The 23,931-nt window shown below is 41.2% G+C and overlaps 2 protein-coding genes across 2 annotated transcripts; both read left to right on the top strand.

The window, feature by feature from the left end:
• The first annotated feature begins 500 nt into the window (after nucleotides 1-500).
• On the top strand, nucleotides 501-8,285 carry LOC125007134 (inter-alpha-trypsin inhibitor heavy chain H3-like). Its single transcript, XM_047583743.1, has 22 exons — nucleotides 501-650; nucleotides 992-1,021; nucleotides 1,135-1,158; nucleotides 2,083-2,237; nucleotides 2,402-2,506; nucleotides 2,619-2,781; nucleotides 2,871-2,981; nucleotides 3,085-3,213; nucleotides 3,352-3,468; nucleotides 3,860-4,028; nucleotides 4,119-4,244; nucleotides 4,354-4,535; nucleotides 4,685-4,870; nucleotides 4,952-5,091; nucleotides 5,233-5,393; nucleotides 5,591-5,653; nucleotides 5,751-5,783; nucleotides 6,191-6,304; nucleotides 6,411-6,612; nucleotides 6,714-6,886; nucleotides 7,405-7,516; nucleotides 7,658-8,285. The coding sequence occupies exons 1-22, from the start codon at nucleotides 534-536 to the stop codon at nucleotides 7,794-7,796; spliced, it is 2,751 nt and encodes a 916-aa protein (XP_047439699.1). The 5' UTR covers nucleotides 501-533; the 3' UTR covers nucleotides 7,797-8,285.
• A 763-nt stretch (nucleotides 8,286-9,048) lies between these two features.
• On the top strand, nucleotides 9,049-19,640 carry LOC125007136 (inter-alpha-trypsin inhibitor heavy chain H3-like). The gene is made up of 23 exons (XM_047583744.1): nucleotides 9,049-9,214; nucleotides 12,394-12,429; nucleotides 12,605-12,628; nucleotides 13,037-13,191; nucleotides 13,265-13,369; nucleotides 13,454-13,616; nucleotides 14,293-14,403; nucleotides 14,503-14,628; nucleotides 14,813-14,929; nucleotides 15,065-15,233; nucleotides 15,807-15,932; nucleotides 16,086-16,267; nucleotides 16,354-16,539; nucleotides 17,068-17,207; nucleotides 17,317-17,477; nucleotides 17,677-17,706; nucleotides 17,845-17,871; nucleotides 17,965-17,997; nucleotides 18,161-18,274; nucleotides 18,404-18,605; nucleotides 18,782-18,957; nucleotides 19,059-19,170; nucleotides 19,253-19,640. The coding sequence occupies exons 1-23, from the start codon at nucleotides 9,107-9,109 to the stop codon at nucleotides 19,386-19,388; spliced, it is 2,739 nt and encodes a 912-aa protein (XP_047439700.1). The 5' UTR covers nucleotides 9,049-9,106; the 3' UTR covers nucleotides 19,389-19,640.
• The last annotated feature ends 4,291 nt before the right edge of the window (nucleotides 19,641-23,931 follow it).

Raw genomic sequence — 23,931 nt, forward strand, 5'->3', positions numbered from 1 at the left:
GATGTGCTTACAAAGACTGATTATGGATATGATTGATGTCCTCAGAGTTAAGTGATAAATAACTGAGCAAATGTACATAAACAGTAGTCCACAGTTTGTTCACAAGTGACGGAGCTATAAAGGAGTTACTGTGTAATCGCACAGTGTAAATATAGATCCTAGCCTCATATCTTTTTAAACAACACAAACATGGTGGCTGTAATGACAACTAACTGCTTTGACACAGTATATCATGAATGATCTCACACACTAAATAACAGTGTTGCAGTTACTAACGGGTACTTTTGTTTTTTAAATAATAAAAAAACAACCTTCCATTAGATTTGACGTTCTGGTAATCAATTTTATTGCCATTTTGCCAAAAGTTTGACTTTACAAAGACCATATTTGTATGCTTACTGGCTCCTGCACTGTTTGAGCTCTGGTCTGTTGGTCAATGCTCAAGGAAAACACACACACACAGTCCCACCCCCAGACCAGAGAGCTTTTTTCCCCTGCACTGAAGTCCGTCAGTGTTCAGTGGAAGTTAAGTCATGTCTCGACTGTTGGGTTTTCAAGTGCTGCTGCTGCTGTGGGGCTACGCCTGCCTCTGGCCGTCCAGCTTTGCCTCGGCAGCTCTGCTCATTTCCCGGGACCATGATCTTCCTCAGGTAACATCACACACGGACCTTTTCATGTTAGGATACTCTTTTAAAATCTGTTTTTGTGCGTTTGTTTTTAGTTGAAATTTAATTCTACAAGCACTCGTTTTCAAAACGCGCAATGTTCTCATTCAATATTCATTTGCACCTAAACTTAGTGATTTTCGTCATTTTCATATTCATTCATATTCATAGTCATATTATTCTGTATATTCTCTACGTCTGACAGAGAATGTATATATTTTTTTAATAAAAAGCTACTTCTTTTTGTTATGTTAGGATCTTTTTTTTTGTTTGTTTGTTTGATATATCTGTTGACAACATATTGGTCTGCTGTGTTTGTATTTCAGGACACAATGAGAGCTGCCAGATCACTGCAGGTACTGGGCAGAAACTATGAGCTAGTCTCTTCTCTTGTTTAGATCTCTGTGCAACCCTTTTCTAAATATCATCTCTTTCTGTTTTTTGTTTGTTTGTTTGTTTTTTGCTGTAGAAAAGAAGTACACATGAGGTCACGGTAAGAAAACAATCTACTTGTATCTGTTTATGATAATGGTGATGGATTTACGCACAGTAAAAATTAAATGAAAGAGTTATCACAAAACTATCAACCACATATGTTATGAGCTCAGGTATGTGGTAATAAATTCACAAATAAATTTGTGCAGGAAATAAAACTAGTGTCTTAGTAACAAATCGATATAAAAGTATAAGATCTGCTTTTGTAGGTTCATTTTATTTATTTATTTATTTATTTTTTCATTTGTCCTCTAAAGATCCATCTTTTGGGTTGCAGTAGTTTTTGAACAGATGTCTGTAAATCTGTCTACATTGCCTGGACAGATTTACCTCTGGAGCCAAAAGACAAGATTAAATGACTCAGTAAAATACTTATTAAAAACAAGTAGAAATAGAATTTAGTATTTATATGCGAGCAGATCCTCTTCCACTGAGCCCATCATGAGGACTTTCATGGTTTTACACTGAAGAGGTGACCACTGTTTTATGCTTCAGTTGGATGCGATCCAGAATATCACCACTAGGTGCCACTAAATCCCTAAACTTGTTCCCTAGATGCAGCGGTCAAGCATGTAAACATTGAAACAAAGCTTTTCTTGCGCTAATTGCTGCTCGAGTTCAGATTGGTCACTGGGAATTCCTTATAATACACTCTCCTTGATCTTTGTGAAAACTTATTTCAAAGATTTTTCTGAAGTTTGGCACACCATTAAAGATATTCACTTTGACTAATTCAGACCACTGAAGCCTCAAATGAACTACCTTAACCTTGGTTTGTGTCCCCCATCATTTCCATTAAAGCACATTAAGAAAGACTCTTTTAACAGTCAGGGTGAACTGTAGATTTGAGCGTTCATGGACAGATCTGAAAAACAGTTTACGCCTTTCTATCTTCCATCCTCCCTGTGTGTATTTGTCTCAGGTGGAGCTGCGCAGCGTGACAGTGGAGTGCACTGTGGCTTCTCGCTTCGCCCACACTGTCATGACCTCCGTGGCCGTGAACAAAGCGAACGTGTCCCAGGAAATCTTTTTCGAAGTGGAGTTACCCAAGACGGCTTTTATCTCAAACTTCAGCATGTCAGTCTGTCTAATCTCTCTTGTTTTCAGGCCATTCATGATCGTGTTTTTCAGCCTCCACTGACCCCTGTTTCTGTTCACAGTTGTGCTCTAAAGCAAATCTCTCTCAATAGTACGGTTAATTTACTTTCCACTGTATCGTTCTCCACCTTTCTGCCTCAAAGGGAAATTGAAGGCCAGGTGTATGTCGGGGAAGTGAAGGAGAAAGAGAAAGCTAAGAAACAGTATGAAAAGGCAGTTTCCTCTGGAAAGACAGCTGGACTGGTCAAGTGAGTAAATCGAAATTGAAAATGCACGATGTTGCTAGTCTAAAAAGTACTCACGGTTAAACATACTGTTTTTATAAAAAAAAATACTAAACTGATCATTTAAATATTACAGGGCTTCTGGAAGATCGATGGAAAAGTTCTCAGTGTCTGTCAATATCGCAGCCAAAAGTAATGTTACTTTCATCTTGACATACGAGGAGCTCCTTCAGAGAAAACTGGGCCAATATGAGATTTTGACCCGAGTTAAACCAAAAACTCTGGTCCAGAACTTTCAGGTTAATCCATGTTCACAATTAACTGCAATTTCAATCATCCTAAGTGTCTGTTTTCCTTTAAAAATGATCAATTGTCTTTGTGTTTGCAGATTCTGGCAAACATCTATGAGCCTCAGGGCCTTTCTTACGTTGATGCCCATGCAACCTTCCTCTCCAATGATCTGCTCCCCCTGGTGGAGAAAACTGTTACAGACAAAAAGGTACAGTTATGATGCTACCGCACTGACTCGTGCAACAATAGTGGTCACTCCTCAAAAACGATCTCCTCTTCACTTTGTGCATTGTGCTATTTCCCCTTGTCAGGCGCACATCTCTTTCTCACCAACAATGGATCAGCAGAGAAAATGTCCAGGCTGTGACGGAACGCTCATCGATGGAGACTTTATCATCAACTATGACGTGAACCGAGAGAAGAACCTCGGAGACATTCAGGTCAGCTGTCAACAAGGACTGGATTCTGAACCACCAACTTCACTATCTGCTGGAGGCTGCAGTTTTGACAGTTCAAAACTGCCCGTTGTTGAATTTTGTCATTGATACATGCATATTGCGGCTGTTTATTCTCTTCAGATTGTGAACGGATACTTTGTGCACTTCTTTGCTCCCCCTGACCTGCCCAGAGTCCCAAAGAATGTGGTGTTTGTAATTGACAAGAGTGGATCGATGAGTGGAAGGAAGATTATACAGGTATGAGAATATTCAAGCTGATGATGTGTTATTAATGCAGAAAATCTTTATCCAAAAACAAGCGTAAACAAAGACAACTGGACTGGTACAGATTCTTGAAGATGTTTTGCCACTCTACCCAAGTAGAGGCTGTCAGAGACTCTAGTCACGCAGGTTTCTGATAGGCAGCACCCAGAGATGTTCCTCTCTAAACCTCAACTCTCAACCAGTCTCTTAAAGCTGAAGAGGCTCCTTGGATGAGTGGCGTCTTGAAGAAACTCATCCAGTTGCCGCTGTTGCTGATTGACGACTGACAATTGTTTTTTTAATGTATTGTGACCTGGGTGACTGAGAACCTTCACAGACATATAGAGAAACTATATTAGCATTTTGACCTCCTGACTGTTTGTAGACTCGAGAGGCGTTGCTGGCCATTCTAAAAGACCTCGACGAAGATGACTACTTTGCCCTCATTGAGTTTGAAAGCGATGTAAATGTCTGGAAGGACTCGCTTACCAAAGCAACCAAAGAAAACGTGGCTGAAGCCCAGGCCCACGTCAATAAACTAAGAGCTGAGGGAGGTCAGTAGAACAACAAGTGACAGTCGTTCTTATGTCAGACATTGTAATTTCACCGTGCACATTTTCTGTCTTGGTATGATTTCGTTCTAGGTACCAACATCAATGATGCAGTGCTGAAAGGAGTAGACATGCTGATCAAGGACAGACGAGAGAAAATTCTCCCAGAAAGAAGCCTAGATATGCTTATTTTACTGACTGATGGAATGCCAAATATGGGTAAGCAAGCTGTAGAACATAGCATATATTCGGTTGGGAGCTCACTGTATCACTGTACTTCATACAGTAAGTGGCATTGCATTTGTGTGTTGTGCCTCTGCATGTGAAGGTGAGTCTCACATCCCGACGATCCAGCAGAATGTGCGTTCTGCTATTGGGGGAAATATGTCTCTGTTCTGTCTTGGATTTGGTGATGGAGTGGACTACTCCTTCTTGGATGTGATGAGCAGACAGAACAACGGACTGGCCCGCAGGATCTTTGAGGCTTCTGATGCAACACTTCAGCTCCAGGTGGAGGCTACTAGTATATGTTTGGATTAAGGTTTTATTTTCTGTGCCAAGGTGTTTTACAATGACGTGATCACAGAAGATTATCACTATTCATACCCCACATTTTGTACAAACAAATTTAATGCAATGCTTGAATGCATTTACTCCAGGGTTTCTATGAGGAAGTGTCCAGCCCTCTGCTTAGAGAGGTAGACATCAGCTACCCCGGCAATGCAGTGGATTTCCTGACCACCAACCACTTCAGCCAGTTGTTTAATGGGTCAGAGATCGTGGTGGCTGGCCGGCTGACGGACAACAACTTGGACAACTTCCTGGTGGAAGTGTTTGGCCAGGGGGTGAGGAGAAGGAAATATAAATACACTAATAAAGCTGATGTGAAGAGAATGAACATGAAGATCTTTTGTTTGTCTCTATAGTTTGAAGGAGACTTCACAGTACAGGGCCAAGCCAGCGCTGAAGACTGGGGCGTGATTTACCCGGACGAGGAGTACATCTTTGGAGACTTCACTGAGCGTCTATGGGCCTACCTCACCATCCAGCAATTACTGCAGAAGAGGTCAGCTTGAGAGTTATCTCACTTTAACCGTAGACATTCTCCCAGTGAATATTTCATGTGATATTTGCTACTATGTGATACTTGTATTGGATTGTGGTTTTCACGACCCCTATTGACGAGGAATATGCTTCCCTCTTGCAGCAAGAGTGGTGCCCCCGAAGAGAAAACAAATGCCACAGCCAAGGCCCTGGACATGTCCCTCGAATACAGCTTTGTGACTCCCCTCACCTCCATGGTGGTCATCAAGCCGGAGACTGAGGACGGACCAGACAGTCCTCTCATTGCTGACAAGCTTACGGAGGGTTAGATCGAGAACCTCCACATTCACAACTCTCCATTGTTAATGTGGCCCCAGTCAAGCTTTTCCGTGTTCTGTACTAGATTTATGTCTTCAGCACGTCTGTCCTCTTTACTCAGCTATTGTATCTGCAAAAGCAGGAACTCCACTTTAATGTGAAATGTTGTGTTCCAGTTGTTCATTTCCATCTGTTTTTGGCAGAGCAAAGACAACAGGGAGAGATGTATAGACCAGTTCCAGTTCCAGTTCAATATTCAACAGCAGGCTAGTGTATTTATATATATACACCAAATTAAGCAAAAACAAAAGAAAGAAATTTCTGTCTTGCTTTTAACTTAGATTTTATTGTTGTTGTATTCAGGGGGAAGTTACTCGTCACCGCCGACATATTTTGGTAAGTACATTTCTCACAACTCACACATGAGGTCAAAATCTTTGGTTGATCAGACATTTTTTTAATACGTATATTTTTTATTATCCCCCACACATTTAAATTTCCTTAAATACACATTAACATGAATCCAACATATTTCAGTAAAGGGATAAATGGAGGCAGAAGATGTCATCTTTCAATCTACACTCTACTGTTTGAAATTTAAAAAAACAATGATAATATTTGAATCTGTGTATTATTTGAATAAAATTGACTGCAAAATGATAATAATAATAATAATGTATATTCATAAAAAATAGCACACAAATATACATACAGTAGGTAGGGGTCCCTACTTACTTTCTCTATCAGTTCAATCTGATTAATTTTTGTTTGTAACCGTTGCTGTACTCTTTCGCCAACTGCAGTGGATGGAGATCCTCATTTCATGATAGAGCTCCCTGACAAACAAGACGCTCTGTGCTTCAACATCAACGTCAAACCAGGAACCATCTTCAATCTGGTTAGGGACCCAGAATCAGGTATACTACTTATAGACAATATTTAAATACTACCTTTCACCCTAACTTCTAGTCCCAGAAAACCATATCCTGCAGTGAGTGACTGGATCTCACTGTGTTCCAACAGGTATTCTGGTCAATGGCCAGATCATTGGAGACAAGAAGATTCCCCCCAGTGGGCAAAGGAACACCTACTTTGGGCGTTTTGGCATCGTCCACCAGACTCTAGGGATCAAGCTGGAGGTGAGCACTAAGGACATCTCTGTGTCCCAGGACGGCAAGCAGGTCAGGCTGCTGTGGTCTGATGCAGCCTCTCTGAAAGGAACCAAGTGAGTGACCAGATGATTACAATTATCATCTCTCCGCATGTGCAGACTTCCAGTTCAGGATGAATGATTGTTGTATTCCCCCCTTTCTCCCCTCCCTGCAGTATGGATCTTCACGTGACCAAGGATCGCAGCCTAACAGTAACCCTGAAAGGTTCTGTTAAGTTTGTGATCCTGCTACACAAAGTGTGGGAGAAGCACCCGTACCATCGGGACTACTTGGGCTTCTACACCCTGGACAGCCACCTCCTGTCCTCTTCTGTTCACGGCCTGCTAGGTACGAGATGAGACGAGATGAGATGAGATGAGATGAGATGAGATGAGATGAGATGAGATGAGATGAGATGAGATGAGATGAGATGAGATCAGATCAGATCAGATCAGATGAGATCAGATCAGATCAGATCAGATCAGATCAGATCAGATCAGATCAGATCAGATGATACTTTATTGAACCCCATTGGGGAAATTCAAATGCTACAACAGCACAAGTCAAGAAAGCTAGTGACCAAGAGACATTAAATAGGACAGAGACAACAGACGGCAAAATAACCACTATACAAGAGTAAAGTGACACAAGTTGTAGATAAAATGACAATAGCAAATTGTAAAATAAATAAATAAATAATAATAATAATAATCATAAACTACATATCGGCTCAGAGCTGTGTGCTGTGTGGGATACTAAACAGAGGAGTAAATACAACTATTGGACCATTAAACTAGTAAAGCTGAAACTTCTTTTCTGCACTTGTCAGCTGTTACTAACAGAGTAACTGGTGCGTTGTCCCCCAGGTCAGTTCTATCATGAGATCGCGTATGAGGTGACGGACATGCGTCCTGGGCGGGTCCCAGAGAAACCAGACGCCACCATGTATGTGAAAGGACAACAGCTGAACGTGACCAGGTACTCTAAATCCCTCAGACAACTAGTGTCCCGTCTCAGTGCAGAAGAGTCCGCTTGTAATGTGGGCCCTAAGCGTATGAAAGGCTGTTGGTTTGTGCTTCATTTGGTCTACATGTAGCGTCTCTCTCTCTCTGTCCACAGAGGCTGGCAAAGAGACTTCAGGAGGGACATGAAGAAAGGAGAAAATGTTCCCTGCTGGTTCGTTCACAATAACGGAACAGGTCTCGTGGACGGAGATGTAACCAGCTACGTTGTGTCTGGCCTTTTTAAAACAGTTTAAAAACTGGGTGCACATCAAGTTCATGAAATAAATACTCAAATCTACGTGTTCTTACAACACATATACGCATGTACACATAGTTGTATGGGCAATCAAAATTGTGATGAAATTATAAGAATGGGAAATGACATTATGACGCAACAGTGAGACACACTTGGAGACTGTCTCAGTGATAGCTTGTATTGGAAAATATGGGACCTGTTTCTCAGAAATGGATAACTCCATGCCAGCTTTTCATGGATTCCAACCTTTAGTATCACAGAAACTAATTTCTAACTATTTGACTGATCTATCAGTGACACACCTTGTCTGTTTAATCTTGGATTAAGTGTCTGCCATCGTCAGGGTTTGGGAAGATGTAAAGTGGCACCCAGAATGTTTCCAAACGGTTGAAGTTGGATGAAAATCTCAAATGTAGTTCACGTGAAATCTGCTGTATTTCTCCTGTAACACGTGAAACCTAATAAATGATAACTTGGTTGTGAATAACCGGTGAAACACGTCTTTACGGTCAGTGCAGAAGACAAATTTAATGTTAAAGTTAATTGGTAGTTTCGCTAGTTTTCCCACAGGAAATATCAACATTTAAATGAATGACATGTTTAATGTTGATGTTTAATTGACGGGTTTCTTGTGTACAAACAATACTAGGTGCGCGCGCAACCATGGGGCAAAAGCTGGTACTAATGTAGATGTAGATGTTTCCTCCTTCACTCAGCAATTACAACGGAAGATCTTCAGGCACGCAGGGTATTTGTCCAGACGCTGCTTTATTCACATCCATCCTGTGGCCTGGAGCCACAATAATTTTCTTCTCTTGGCAAAAGGATGAAATTCCTTCGGGATATTAAACAGTTTCCATCCTTTTGCCGATTCGTGCAGTTTACAGCACAACGGCTCCTTGTCCATTTTCTTTCTCCGCTGACTCCGCCGGTAAACAAATAAGAAATGTCCTGCTCTCTAGCCCCTGGCTGCCGGCGCATATGTGCGGTGACATTGCACAGAAACCTGCCATGTCCACATGAGACATGTGGACAGGAAGCAAATGCATTCATACCTTATAAGCCAACCTGAGCAAAGCATACATCAAACACATGACGGGCAAGTTTGGACAGGATGAAGAGAATTTGTGTGTAAGACCCCCAACACACAGTAGTTTACAGAAAATCACGCACAGTGACTCACGAGTGTGTAGAGGCAGTGTGTGGGCGGAGTAACTCTTACGGGAAGACTTGATCCCCAGATGCCCTCAATTCACTCTTCACTTGTTTTCTACCACGGCTGAGAAGAGGGCCTCTCGTCTCCCAGGCATGCCGACCATGTGGAGCGTCCTGCTGCTGTGCAGCTGTATCTGCCTCTGGCTTCCTACTCCGGCCAAAGGAGCTCTGGTTATTTCCGGGAGCAGTGCCCTCACACAGGTATTTAACCTACTGGCCGTATTTTATGGAAATAAATGCATGTGCACCACTGAACACCTTCATTTTACTCAATACATGAGAAGGTTTTACTGTGTGCATGATGCAAATGTATTTCTTGCACTTGATGCTTCTAATATCATTTGTAAGTGTAATAATTGTATTATGACTGATTGTTTTCGCATGCACCACGGCGGGCAAAGTGAAAGTGTGTTCGACCTCAGTTTGTAGGCGGGTAGTTGTAGAGTGCTTCAACATTTTTCAGGCAAAGGATCCATAAAGTGATGAGAGATTAAGTAGGGAGCCCCCACCTATTATATGTGTTCTCTGTCTATCAAATATATTTTTTTTTTATGTCACAAGTAACAGAAGTATATATATATATATATATTTGATGTTTGCTTGAGACTTGGACAAAACTATTTCCCTGTGGGATCAATAAAGTGATCTTGAATCTTGAATCCTGAATATACATACAGTGGGTAAAATAAGTATTGAACACATCACAATCTTTTATCATAAACTTATTGCTAAAAGTGCTAATGACATGAAGTTTTCACCAAGTGTTGGTGAAAACCAAGTAATCAATACATAGAAATAAACCAAAACAAATACGTTCAGAAATTAAGTTCTGTGTAATCATGTCAAATAACAGAGGGAAAAAGTATCAAACACACGCAGAAAGGGAGGTGGAAAAAGGCATAGAAAGCCAAGACACCAGCTGAAATCTATCAGTGATCAGAAAGCCATCCTGCCCCTTGTCAGTGCAAATCAATATCAGCTGGTTCAGTCCAAACTGATGGCGTTGGTTACAGAAGGATTTCTAAACTTCTGAACGTTCTAGTGAGCACTGCTGGGGCCATGATCCGGAAGTGGAAAGAACATCATTCGACCATAAACCGGCCAAGACCAGGTGCTCCTCGCAAGATTCCTGACAGAGGAGTGACAAGAATTATCAGAAGAGTTGTCCAAGAGCCAATGACCATTAAGTGGAGAGCTGCCATTTACCAGAACAATGAAGATGAACCAGGGTGGACATTTCACCAAGACAATGATCCCAAACATGGAGCCAAGGAAACTCTCAACTGGCTTCAGAGAAAGAAAATGAAGCTGCTAGAATGGCCAAGCCAATCACCTGACTTCAATCCAATTGAAAATCTATGGAAAGAACTAAAAATCTAAGTTCATAGAAGAGGCCCACAGAACCTTTGAGACAGCTTCTGCCTCCATTTATCCCTTTACTAAAATATGTTAAATTCACGTTAATGTGTATTTATAGAAATTTAAATTTGTGGGGGGAAATTAAAAAAATATATACATAAAAATGTCTAATCAACCAAAGATTTTGCGACCCCCCCCCCCCCCCCCCCCCCCAGTACCTCCACGGACCCACTTGAGGTCACGAACCCCCTGTTGAAGACCTATGCTATAACTTATCAAGTTGTGATGAGAAGCCACACTGGGTCAGGAGCATGGACATATAGGGGATTCGAAACCAACCACTGGAACTTTATCCAGCATATTTTATTCAGGTCATAGCTTGTATGATTTGTGAAATCTGTGTTTTCCACCACTGTGCCTTATCAAGTGGTGAAATCCCTGTGGCCTCACTTTTCACCCATGCTGTTCAGACATGACAATCAAACCAGCCCTGCTTCCAGCCATCATTTTCTTTCGATTCTAGTATTTTCCCATTGTAAAGCACTTTGAATGGAAGATCAGTGATGGAAATGTTCTCATAACATAAAAACAGTTGGCTTAATATATCGTCAGAGACTCTGATTTGTTTTTATACGCGTTCTATAATCTGGTTATCTTCTTTCTTTTAATAAACATTGGAAAAGGATTTCAAAATTGCATGTAAACAAATGTCTCTTTTGTTATTTTCTGTGTCAGCAAATACCTCATTAGCGATTTCATCAGATACATGCAAGCTTGAATCGGGGGTCGTAAGAGTGGGTCCTTCTCGTCAACAGTTCTCTGGCGCCCAGGAAGTCTGGAGGTCTGGCAGAAACAACAATGTTTTACTGTTTAAAGGCGATCATCATCAAGTTGTGCAGAAAAAAAAAAAAAAAAATGTAGCAGAGAAATGTCATGAAAAATACACAGAAACAGTGTCGCCTCTGTCATGTCCAGATGCATCTCAGCTTTGAAACTGATGTTATGAACAGCTTGATGTTAGTCACGTGGCTCGCGCTTTGTTGCTGCAGTGATTTGGCTTTTTCTCTGTAATAACTATGAACACATGCGAACACCGAGACTAAATGTAAGGATATATGCAAAACACTGCAAGTCTCAAATCTGTTAATGAACGTGCAAAGTCACGTCGTTAAATCTGTGAGTGCTAGTTCGGGTAACGTCAAGTCACTGTACATTAACGAGACAGGACTCAGACCTCTCTGAATTAGTATGTGGACAAGAAATAAAGATATTTAGAAGAAAAAGGGGTGGAGAATCCCAGAAAACTTGCCAAAAACATGGCAGCGACAACTTAAATCATACCCCGTACATCAGAACGTATTGGAAAAGACTCAACACTAGCTCTTTAGACCATAACTCACCAGGAAAAAGTTTGCATTAGATATACACAGACAGTGGTAATCGTCTGAATAATTAGAACAAATTGAACGTTTTGTCAAATTTTGTTCACTTCAAAATAAAAAACAAATTGGTTTAAAAATAAAGCCTCACGGCCAGTGATTACTCAGTCAGAACATTTCAGTGGATTCACTATTTTCACCAGAGATGCACAGACATGTGGTTTTTCTACTGCACGATATCTGCCTGTTTAATGCCTCCAATGAGTCACCGCGCCATCATTATCTTCTGTGTTACCCGTCTTCTTTCCCTGCTTGCAGTTGCCCGTTTTCACCCTGCTACTCTGGTTTGACTCGAGCCACTGAGAATTTATTTCCCACACTTGCCCTTTTCTGATTTGTGTCCACACCCAGACATTAGATGAGACACGGCGTGTTTATTCTTGTATTTTTTTTTTTTTTCCCCCAGAAAAACCTGTTTCATTTTGTGAAACAGTCATAAGAATTTCATGGCAGGGTTTCACTTTTACTCATAGCAGATAATCAGGGAAATGTAAAGTTAACTAAATAGTCACACATTTGTCTCTTTTCAGTCGTGTGTTTCCTCTTTCATTAACCTTGTGGTTTTTCTGTGTTGTGTTCCAGGAGACCAAAGGAATTAGGAGCATCAGATCGACACAGGTACTCATCTTATACATTTTTTTTCTAACTGAAGCAGAGTTTTTGTGTGTTCAAATGACTTTTGTTTATGTTCACACTGTGCTAAAAAACAAAACAAAAAAAAAACATAAAAAACAAAATAACAACAAAAAAATGGTGATGGTGAAAAACATTTTTTGTCATTTTTCCTCCACAGAAAGAAAGAACAGACTCTGAAAATGTAAGACACACATTTTGTATTGCTTTTGAAATCCTGTCAAAGCATTCGTGAATCCAAACCATGGACGACATATTTGGTAGCCACTAGTGCGCTCTACTGGTATTGTTAGCATTTGCAAGATGAAACTCACATTTCCCACAAACCTCATCACTTCCAGATGCTACTCTCCCCGCTGCAGTAGCACATATTTATTTTCTCTTTTCCTGTCTGGATTCGCGTGTTTTGTCCATCTGTTCTTTATTCCTTCCTGCATTAACCGCCAGAAGAACTGCAAGCACATTTTGTTTTGCAACAGCCATCTCCAACCACTTGTTTATTTGCTTTGCTTTTCTGTGGCTATGATCTCCTGCATCTGCTGAAACAAATCTCATTCTACGAGCATTGCAACGTTGTCTGCTCACTCTGAAGGTGGAGGTGTTCAGCGTTCGAGTCGCCTGCACAGTCACGTCTCGTTTCGCCCACACCGTCATGACCTCGGAGGCTCTCAACAAAGCGAACTCCTCCCAGGAAATCTTCTTCAAAATGGAGCTTCCCAAGACGGCCTTCATCACCAACTTCAGCATGTGAGTCGTGATTCGTTTGACGTGGGAGCACAGAGCTTAACTTATGTCTGACTCTGACACACGTCCATTGCAGGGAAATTGATGGTCAGGCCTATGTTGGAGAGGTGAAGGAGAAAGAGAAAGCCAAGGAGCAGTATGAGAAGGCCGTTTCCTCGGGACAGTCCGCAGGACTGGTCAAGTATGTTGGGCTGAAGTCGGCCGAGGTCTTGAACGTGTGGTGTTGCCAATCTCACATTATTGAAACGCTTTTTGGTCATTGCAGGGCTTCTGGGAGAAAAATGGAGAAGTTCTCAATGTCTGTCAACATTGCTGCCAAAAGCAGAGTGACCTTCACTCTGGTCTACGAGGAGCTCCTTCAGAGGAAACTGGGAAAATACGAGCTAGTGACCCGAGTTAAAATTGAACAACCGGTGCAGGAGTTTCAGGTTAAACACATTCTCCTATTTCATAGGTCTTCAACAGGGAGGTTCGTGACCCCTAGGGGGGGTCTGTGGAGGTACTCCAGGGGGGTTGCAAAATCTTTGGTTGATTAAACATTTTCTATATACTTTTTTTTTTTTCTTTACATACACATCAACGTGAATCCAACATATTTTAGTAAGGGGACAAATGGGGGTAGAAGACATTATCTTTCAGTCAGCACTTCACTCATTCAGCGATACAGGCGATGTCTCAACAGCGCTTACATTACATGCAGTGTGCTGCACTAGCTGAGACCTGTTAATCAAAGCCTCCTGTGTACAGTAGGCCGAAAAAAGCAAAAGCAAAAGCAAAAGCAAAAGGCTGTAGGTTACACTCTGACCCTAACTCTGGCAGGTTTCCCGCAATTGGCCAAGAGCCTATTCAGTCCCCATGTGACATGCTGCAATATTAGCAGAAGAAAGGCTAACAGTTTGGGGGTCCTTGACCCTAAAAACGTTGAAGACCCCAATCCTATTTTATTGCATGAGCTAAAAACATCTCTGCTCTCCAGTGTTTACCCTGGAGGAATATGTGGCAACATGAATGAGACTAGTTGCATCACACTGATTCCTGTCATGATCTTATTGATTGTGTGTGTGTGTGTGTGTGTGTGTGTGTGTGTGTGTGTGTGTGAGGCAGGTTCTTACAGATATCTATGAGCCGCAGGGCATTACCACTGTCGATGCCACAGCAACTTTCCTCACCAACGACCTGCTCCACCTCATAGAGAAAACAGTCACAGACACATGGGTAAAGGGCTGATTTCTATTTGTGCCATTGTTCCATTTCTATTTGTTTATTTAAGGATGTGCCCAGTAACGTGACCATGTGACTCTCTTTTACTCTCAGGCGCATATCTCTTACACTCCAACAGTGGAGCAGCAGAAGTGTCCAAGGTGTGAAAACACATTAATCAATGGAGACTTCATCGTCACGTATGATGTGAAACGAGACACGAGTCTAGGGGAAGTACAGGTCAGTTGTCAACATGCATCGTCTGAAGCACAATAATACAGCCAAACTCTAATTCAGAGCTAGTTTCATTTTCATTAATCTGAAAAAAATCTTCTGATTTCACTTAGGATTTCCTACATAATGCAGAGATCAGTGTGCCGTATTTCCCTAATACTCTTTTCAACTTTTCAACATCTCCCTTCAGGTTGTGAACGGATACTTTGTGCACTTCTTTTCTCCCCTTGATCTGCACAGACTGCCAAAGAACGTGGTGTTTGTGATAGACAGGAGTGGATCGATGGGTGGAAGAAAGATTCAACAGGTGAGAGAATATTCAAGCTGATGATGTGTTCAGTGAAGGGAAGAAAGATTGAACAGGTAGAGTGTGCAGGTTAATTTACACGCTGAATACACACTGAATGCACACCCTCACATGTGAAACTGCGAACCTTTGCAGACCCGAGAGGCGCTAGTTTCCATCCTGAACGACCTCCACGAAGATGACCACTTTGCTATTATCCTGTTTGACGACAAAGTACAGTACTGGAAGAACTCTTTAACCGCAGCGACAAAGACGAACGTTTTGGAAGCCATTGATTATGTTAGGAAATTGAGAGAAAGCGGAGGTAAGAGGAAAACAATCTGTTTGGATGACTCTGAATCCACTTTAAACATGTTGTAAACATACACTCATGTCACTTTATTAGGTACACCTCGCTAGTAAAAGGTTGGACCCCCTTTTGCCTTCAGAACTGCCTTAATTCTTCGTGACCGTACTTTCAACAAGGTCCATATTGACATGATAGCATCACACTGCTGTTGCAGATTTGTCGGCTGCACATCTATGATGCCAATCTCCCCTTCCACCACATCCCAAAGGTGCTCTACTGGTGCTCCATGATACAGCTAATGGTGAAGAGAGATGTAGCAAGAGCTTTGTCTGCTCCGTGTGAAGCTATCACCATTAGCTGTGCTCTGCATAAAGCCGTCACCATCTCCCTTTGCTAAGCTCCTAACACATTGGAAAACAATAATTTCTACACTTTGTTACATTGTCGTTCATAAAACTTTAGAGGAGCCACTGGACATTAGCACTTTCAGCAATACATCTAAATATCATATTATTCTTGACAATAAAAGAACATTTCTTTCAGCTTCAGGAGAGAGATTTTCGTGTTAATTGTGTCACTACCTTTCAGCTACCAACATCAACGACGCTGTACTGGGGGCAGCGAGCATGCTGGCGACAAACATGGGCCTTAAGGACAACGCAGAGAGGAGCGCGCATATGATTATATTACTAACCGACGGGATGGCAAACCACGGTGAGCTGTTTGCTGCAGTGCTCACGCTTTCTGATTTCCTTTTCATCATTGGGAAGATTCAGTGTTTTCAGAAGTGTTCTGACAGGCTCTTGGAGATGTCAGGAGCGCTATGAATGTTCACTCTGCCTAAGCCACGTATGCCTGCACCCGTAGGGGAGACGAACGCCCACAAGATCCAGCAGAACGTACAGGCTGCTATCGGGGGGACAATGTCTATGTACTGTCTCGGATTCGGAAATGACGTGGACCACTCCTTCCTCGATGTGATGTGCAAACAAAACAAGGGACTGGCCCGCAGAATATTTGAGGGTTCAGATGTGGTCGTTCAGCTAAAGGTAGGCTATAAAACTAAAACATGTACGGAGCCACTTAAAAAAAAGGAAGTGCCCGAGCACGTTTAGAGTGAGCGTCTTTGTTTCAGGGTTTCTTTGAGGAAGTGTCGAGCCCTTTGCTCTTGGAGGTGGATCTGCATTATCCTGACAATGCGGTGGACTTCTTGACCAAAAACCACTACAGTCAGCTGTTCAACGGCTCAGAGATCGTGGTGGCTGGTCTGCTGAAACAAGATGATATGGATAACTTCTTGCTGGAAGTGGATGCCCAAGGGGTGAGAAATGGCGATAAGATACAGCGGTGGAAAAAAGTTTTCAGACACTCCTTGCATTTGTGAAATATTGCGTTAAGAATCACTCTTAGGTCTTCAAGTGCAATTTCTTTTAGTATAGTCACAGACAAAAACTTAAAATGAATTGTTTCCAGGGAAATACACAAGAAATGTTGAGTACTGGATCATAAATCTAATGAGTGAAACTGTAAATGAACTGAATAGACTCTCACAGGTATTTGGTTGAACCATTGGGAGTTAATTCATTTTCAATAATCTAGTCTTAATTTTGACTGACTAAGATGAATTAATTAGCATTTAACCAAATTCCCAGAATGCATTGTTTCACAATTTAAGCTCTCCAGAGACTCTTAGACTCAACTTCTTTAAAAAAAAAAATTAAAAAAACAACAACAAAAAATAACATTTGAGTAATTATACAAACTTGACATTCCCTCAGTTTCTTCTCTTCTTTTAACACTACCCCTTAAAGAAAATCTAATCTCTAATTAATCTCTCCTCGTTCTCCAGTATGAAGACAACTTCCGGGTGCAGGGAAAGCCCAGTGTGGTAAACTGGAACACAGTATACCCAGAAAAGGAGTACATCTTTGGACATTTCATTGAGCGTTTGTGGGCCTATCTCACCATCCAGCAGCTTCTCGACAAGAGGCAGGTTCATCTGCACGTTTCTGTGTGAACTGTGACAGGTTATGCAGAGATGCAGCTTTCTCATGACTCACGAGTCATTCTGAAATAAACGCCTTTCTTCCTGACGCAGCGACACTAGTTCTCAGCAGGAGAAAGGCGCCATCACAGCCAAGGCCCTGGACATGTCCCTGCAGTACAGTTTTGTCACCCCGCTCACCTCCATGGTGGTCACCAAGCCTGATGCTGAGGACGCAGCAGGCAACGCTTTCATCGCTGATAAACTGACTGAGGGTGAGGAGAAAGATTGTGTTTCTTCCCTTTAATTTGCTGCAAGAATAATAAAAGTTGGTTATACCACAGGCTGTCTGTCCCTCTATCAAACCGCAACCTTAGCATGAAGCTGGTTGTATTAAGATGTTCTTCTATTCTGCACTAACCTGTTTAATCACAGGAGACATTTTCTATGTTTTTTTTTTTCTCTTTTCTACAGCACAGCGACAGAAAGCAGAGAAATTGAAGGGTATGGAAAATATCTCTCTTAATAATTTCATTGAAATTATGTATGTGGAACCCAAGCCTCGTCATTTTTGTCCTGCATTTGGGTCCACATCCTCATTATACTATGACAAATAGTTATAATTGTTTTTGCTTTATACAGCTCCGGTACGGAGACTCCCGTCCTCACGTATGTACAATCTTGAATTTAATCAAATAATATATCTGATCATGTTACACTGAAAACCCAAACACTGAATGTATTTATTTATGCTTTTACCAGGGCAAAGCAGTAGTTCCCGGGGTCAAGCGGATGGTAATCATTTTATAATTTTTTAGTTGCTGAAAGTAGAGAAAATTACGACTGTTACTGAGTGTTGTATTTAAACATCATAATAGGACACCTGGTATACTTAAGGCTGGGTGTCGTATTTACTTTTTGACACTTGATGATTTATTTATTTATTTATTTATTTCAGTGGATGGAGATCCTCATTTCCTGGTAGAGCTCCCTGACAGAGACGACGCTCTTTGCTTCAACGTCAACGACAAACCGGGAACCATTTTCAATCTGGTCAGGGACCCGGAATCAGGTCTGCCCTGAGAAAAAAAAAAGAAAGAAAGAAAGAAAGAAAGAAAGAAAGAAAGAAAGAAAGAGTACAAATTTCTTTGAGACATAGGAGAAGAGACGGTAAAGAAATCATCGCCTTTGTTTTTATCAGGCTTTGTGGTGAACGGCGAACTTATCGGCAAGAAGAAAGTTGTTCTAGGTGGTGATCTCAACACGTACTTTGGTCGTTTTGGTATCACTCACGAGAAGCTGGGGCTGAGGCTGGAGGTGAGCACTGAGGACATCGCAGTCTTTTACAATGGCAAGCAAGTCAACCTGCTGTGGTCTGATACAACCTCCCTGAAAGAAACAAAGTAAGTTAATGGTGGGCAATGCGTGTTTTGCTAGTTTCTGGCTAAAAGACGTTTAAAAGTTAACTCAATGGCCTTAAATTGTTAACATGACTCCTGTGAAGAACAAAGAAACAAAAAATAACCATGTCTTTACTGTCTTGCTGTTATTAAGTACAACTTTTTGGTCTCTCCTCAAGTTTGGACCTCAGCTTGACTAAGCACTGCAGCCTCACGGTGACACTGAGACACTCGGTAAAATTCACAATCATCAGACACACAAAGGTTTGGAAGAGACGACACTACCACCAAGACTACCTGGGTTTCTACACTTTGGACAGTCACCACTTGTCGTCTTCAGTTCACGGTCTGCTAGGTAGGAAACAGCAGTAAGGTTTTGTCACATGATACCAGTTTATAGTTGAACTTTTCTCCTAAAACAACAGACGAGAGTTGAGTTGAGCTGTTTTCCTCCAGGTCAGTTCTACCGTGGGGTTAAGTTTGAGGTGGCGGACCTGCGTCCAGGTGAAGTCCAGGAGAAATTAGATGCCACCATGTACGTGAAGGGACAAACGCTCAACGTGACCAGGTGCTCTTCTCTTACTTTTGAACACACAATGCCGGATGCACTTGAAGTATTTAAGCCTTGTCATGTTTTGTGTGATCTGCAGACACTGGCAGAAGAACTTCAGCAAGGACGTGAAGGATGGAGAAAATGTCTCCTGCTGGTTTGTTAACGACGATGGAGCAGGCCTCATTGATGGAACCGCTTCAGACTACACCGTGTCACATCTGTTTGAACACTGAAACTTGTAAAACTTTGCGGCATTGCACTGAAGGGGGTGGGCAGGGTACATTGTTATGGTGAGAGTATACACTGTGACTTTTTTATTACAAGATGAAAATATAACAAATCATTTTCTGATTCCAAATTACTTTTATCTTTGTATTAGCTGTAAAAAGCTCATTACACTATATATCGCTATATTAGACTTTTCCTGCTGAACCCAGGTTATGTGTAGCTGGAATATACATATAATAAAGTGTATTTGTGTAGTAGTTGAAGTGGTTTCGTTTTTGTCTTAAAGGCTTACATTTATTTGGTTTAAAGGAATTTCTCCCTCATTAGATTAATATATTGACATAAATTGACCTTTGTTTGGATATTGGACCTTTGTATGACGGACGGGTGGCTCAGTATTTTGCAAACTGAATTGAAAAATTAAAAACTAAGTGGATATGGACTTAAATTTAAGTTGTATTAATGAGTTTAAAGCTGTTTTCAAAACACTAAAATTACCAATTCTGACTCATATCTATTGTGTTAATCTAACTGAATTAAATTGCATGTTACCAATTGAAGTAATATTTTTTTTAACTTGGTACAACTTATTTTCTTTTTTTAAATTTTCTTTTTTCATTGTAAAGTATCAGGGAAATCATTGTGTGATCTGTGCAAAAAATAATGGGCGCAAAAATGACAGGGTGTTTTAAACAGTCGATAAAGAGCCAGTGATGACTTAAACGAGACGGTGGGTAAAAGTTTCTGCTGTCTGTTTGTCACAGATTTGTATGAATGTGCTTCACATATCGTGTCAGATTTCCCACACTTTGCTGTAATCAAGCAAATACAATGTTTTGTCACAAAAAAAAACAAACAAAAGGAGTTTGTCTCTTGAATACACAGTATGTCCTTAAGACCAGCAGTGTGTTTGACCATCAGAACGTTAAAGCCTGTTTATCATAAGGCCTGTCTGTCAGCTTCTGGTCTGTGCTTGCTGTGAAGTTTTAGTAATTAATCTTTGGAGCATGGCTTATCTGAGAGTCAAGTGTCAAACATAAATCACCACATCAGTGTGTCAACAGCTGATAGGTGTACTTTCACTTAATATGCCTCACACTTGTTAATGCTTTTGCGTGTGCAGCTACCATAATAGATTGGTTGATATTTTGGTTCAGTTAGAAATCCCTGTATGCATCACACAGATAATTTGCCTGAAAATCAACAAGCTCTGGTGACTTTAGCTCTTAGCCCTGGGTCTGTCAGTCAGTCTTCAATCATCCATCCAGGTCATGGTATATCCACCCGTTGAGGAAATAATAATAAGTAAGTAATACTAATGTTGACTTTAGCTTGTCCCGTTTTTACATGCAGTAATATAACTAATAATGCAAATGACACTAATTTATTTGACATATTTACCGTTTCCTTTGGTTCATTTCGTTAAAGCTGTTGACTCTCAGCTGTGCTCATCCCTCTGTGGCCACTGGGGGCAGCAGCGACCTCGTTGCACCTCAATGCGACAGTAACTCAAAGTAAAGAAGAAAGACACCATCACTTTAAGGTGCAAAGTGACCCCCCCCCCCCTCTCCCCCCAAAAAAGCTTCACTGGAGCGCTTTTCAAACAGCGTGAATAACTTGCAGAAAACAGCACAAGGATTGAAATATAGGCAGGTAAACTTCCACACCTCCGTTAAAATCAACAAATCCGCGAATGTTACTGGATTAACACCCCAAACAAATATCAAACAAACTCGTCCACGTTCAACTCGCTTTAATTAAGCTAGGCCAAGAAAAAAAAGTGATTTAATTTGACTTAAATAAGCGTGTAAATTAATTTTGCTTCGTGTGTTGACCTGTATAAATTTGTTGAAAGGTAAATATAGTGTTTTTCGACAGGCACTGATCCAACATGAAGAGAAGAGGCCGCTGACATAAAGCAGCACATGTTTGTGTGGATTGAGGTATGACACTTTCCCAAGGGCTCAATCACAAAATACAGGCTGGGATACACTAAGTTTAATAATCCTATATCAATCCATGTGTATAGGGTCATGAATAACAGAGCTGGACACACTACTCTGCTAGTTAACATAAAGAACGAACAAACTTGGAAGTTATTCTTAGTTAAGGTGAAATAAGTAGCATTCAGGTCACTAGTAGGTATTGTCTGGTTCACTTATCGCTCTTTCTTTTCTCCTCCTGATTGCCGCCATCAGTTTCAATCATCGTCATTGCTATGGGGTGGAGGTGCCTGGTCTGGTCCAGGTGGGTGGTACATGTCTAAAGCCCTATTCGTATGGGATTAATTTTACTTGGGGCGTCCTGTGATTCAGAAATGACCCACTACGTCTGTGTTTCATGTGGTGCATTCGCAACAAAAGGAAAAACGTTCTGTCGTTGTGGCTCTGCTACTTTCTGCCTCGCTCCCCTGTGTGTCAGAGACAATTTTAATAACTTTTAAAATTATAATGTATGATCAAAATATTTTTTTGATACTATTTATCCCGGGGAAGAAATTACCAAAGACCTGGCAGGTATTTAAGTCAGACCCACTTTTGCTGATGAACACGTTAATGGTTGATTTAATGGTTTCATCCATCTGAACGGGCGAATAGTTCAGAGACATCTTGAATTTGCGCCCAAACATCTGTCCAAACTTTCGTAACTCTTAAGTTGCAAGAGGCAGAAAAAAAGCCGCAAATCAAACTAAAGTCTTGAAAAAAGTAAAAAACTCTAAATCACAGAGATGTCGCACTGGATTAGTATTATCAGAGGACCCCAGTGTTAGGAGAATTATGGGACACTTCAGTGTTTAATTTCCAGTGTTATCCAGTTTAACATCACCACAGACTACGTCCTCCAACGCACATTCACATCCAAAATGATCATGGAGTTGAATGACCCCTTTTTTTACACACTTTTGACATAAATTGAACATTGTGAAGGAGTTTATTTTGCTGTATAAGAATTCATTACCTCTTATTACAGACTTTGTGTGTTTTTGCATGTTTCATGGTTAGTTTTGTGCTTAAGTTTCCCCTGTGCATTATACATCAAAATGTATTTAACGTATTATGTGTGTGTTAGAGAAAAAAAAACTCCTTGTACTGTGACAACTCACCGGCTCCTATTACGTGGCCCTGGTGTGAGCACTAATAGATCCAGGGTAAGTGTGGTGACCCCAGTCATGTCGGAAGTTCAGGAGTTGAGAGGGATTTTCTGACGGGGATCTTTGCAGAAGTGTTTGCCTTTGTGTCTGTTCTTTTGTACGTGTATGTGTGTGTTTGTGTAAGCCTCGCTGATTAACACCAGATGTGCGAGGCTCAGGGTGTCGGCAATAGCTTCAGAGGGCCCCACCGTACTCCGTTCGGCCCCTGTTGCAGAAAGTGTTCCGTCGACTTCTTCACACATGGCTGACATTAATATCTTTGCTGTTCATCCCTCAGATGATCCCCGTGAGGTTAGAAACGTCAGGTCAGCCTGAACTTAAGGGAATTTTACCGACGAGTCTCTGCTGGTCAGGATGTTGATGTAGAGCTCCTGCTGCTCCACCAGGGGGCGGGAGCGAGCTGTAAAACATCTGTGTCGTCTCTAAACTCAGGTCAGCCATGACTACAGCGGTTTGCCCATTTTTATTTATTTATTTATTAGTTTTCAGTTCACATAAATCACAAAATCTGTGTGTTGTTATTTAATATCGGTGCTTAACTTACATTTAAAATATAAATATTTAAACCTAAAAAGTTTTAGATGAAAACTTGATTATGGGTTGTAACATTTAAATATCAGCAAATGTGAATCTGAATTTCTGATTATTTTTTATTATTTTTTATTTTTCCATCAGAATTTTTTAATTTGTCCAGCGAATAGTCAATTGGCCGTCATGCAAAAGAGAAAATAGCAGGAAGTTGACCAACCTGAGAAGCTGGATTTAGTTTTTTTCTTTTTCTAAATGGTTACAATAATTGTTCCAGGTTTATTTATGATTGTTACAATGCATTAGATAAAAGATAAAATAGTAAAGCCTTTTAAAAGAAAAACATTTGGCAAAGATTGTACTCTAGTCTAGAGCGTAGATTTAAACTTTTATCTGCAGAGACAGACGTCCTCTTCCTCTGTAAATTAATGTTCACGCATAAACTTTTATCTCTGTTTACAAGACTATGGAGATGTACACGTCTTCTCTCAAACAATCGTGCACGGAGGCATAGTTCATTTATTACTTCATCTCACTTCTTCCTCTTTTTTTTTTTTTTTTGTCTCACTTTCTTAACCCCCCCGGTCCAACCCAGGTCCACTCCCCCCCCTCACATGCTCGCCCGTCTACCTTTGTCCCTGTTTGAATATTTCACATTGCTGCCGCCGCTGGTGCGTGATGCGGGGGACTGAGCGCTCATTGTGCGTACACAGTGTGGGTGCTGCGGTATGCGGCTTCTTGGCGTGCGGTGTGTCGTGACAGGCGTGTGGCTGCTGACGCCAGCCGGCCGCCTGCTTGTCTGTCTGTCTGTCGTTTCGGTTACACCTGACCGCCGATGACATTTCTTTACCCACACACACACACACACA

This window comes from Mugil cephalus, chromosome 4 (assembly GCF_022458985.1).
Source record: "Mugil cephalus isolate CIBA_MC_2020 chromosome 4, CIBA_Mcephalus_1.1, whole genome shotgun sequence".
NCBI classification, from domain to species: domain Eukaryota; kingdom Metazoa; phylum Chordata; class Actinopteri; order Mugiliformes; family Mugilidae; genus Mugil; species Mugil cephalus.

Coding starts and splice junctions, on each gene's coding strand:
- LOC125007134 (XM_047583743.1), top strand. CDS start 534: ATGTCTCGACTGTTGGGTTTTCAAGTGCTGCTGCTGCTGTGGGGCTAC. Junction 3,214..3,351: donor AGAACCTCGGAGACATTCAG/GTCAGCTGTCAA, acceptor TATTCTCTTCAG/ATTGTGAACGGATACTTTGT. Junction 5,654..5,750: donor AGTTCAATATTCAACAGCAG/GCTAGTGTATTT, acceptor TGTTGTATTCAG/GGGGAAGTTACTCGTCACCG.
- LOC125007136 (XM_047583744.1), top strand. CDS start 9,107: ATGCCGACCATGTGGAGCGTCCTGCTGCTGTGCAGCTGTATCTGCCTC. Junction 12,430..12,604: donor GGAGCATCAGATCGACACAG/GTACTCATCTTA, acceptor TTTCCTCCACAG/AAAGAAAGAACAGACTCTGA. Junction 14,404..14,502: donor AAACAGTCACAGACACATGG/GTAAAGGGCTGA, acceptor TTTTACTCTCAG/GCGCATATCTCTTACACTCC.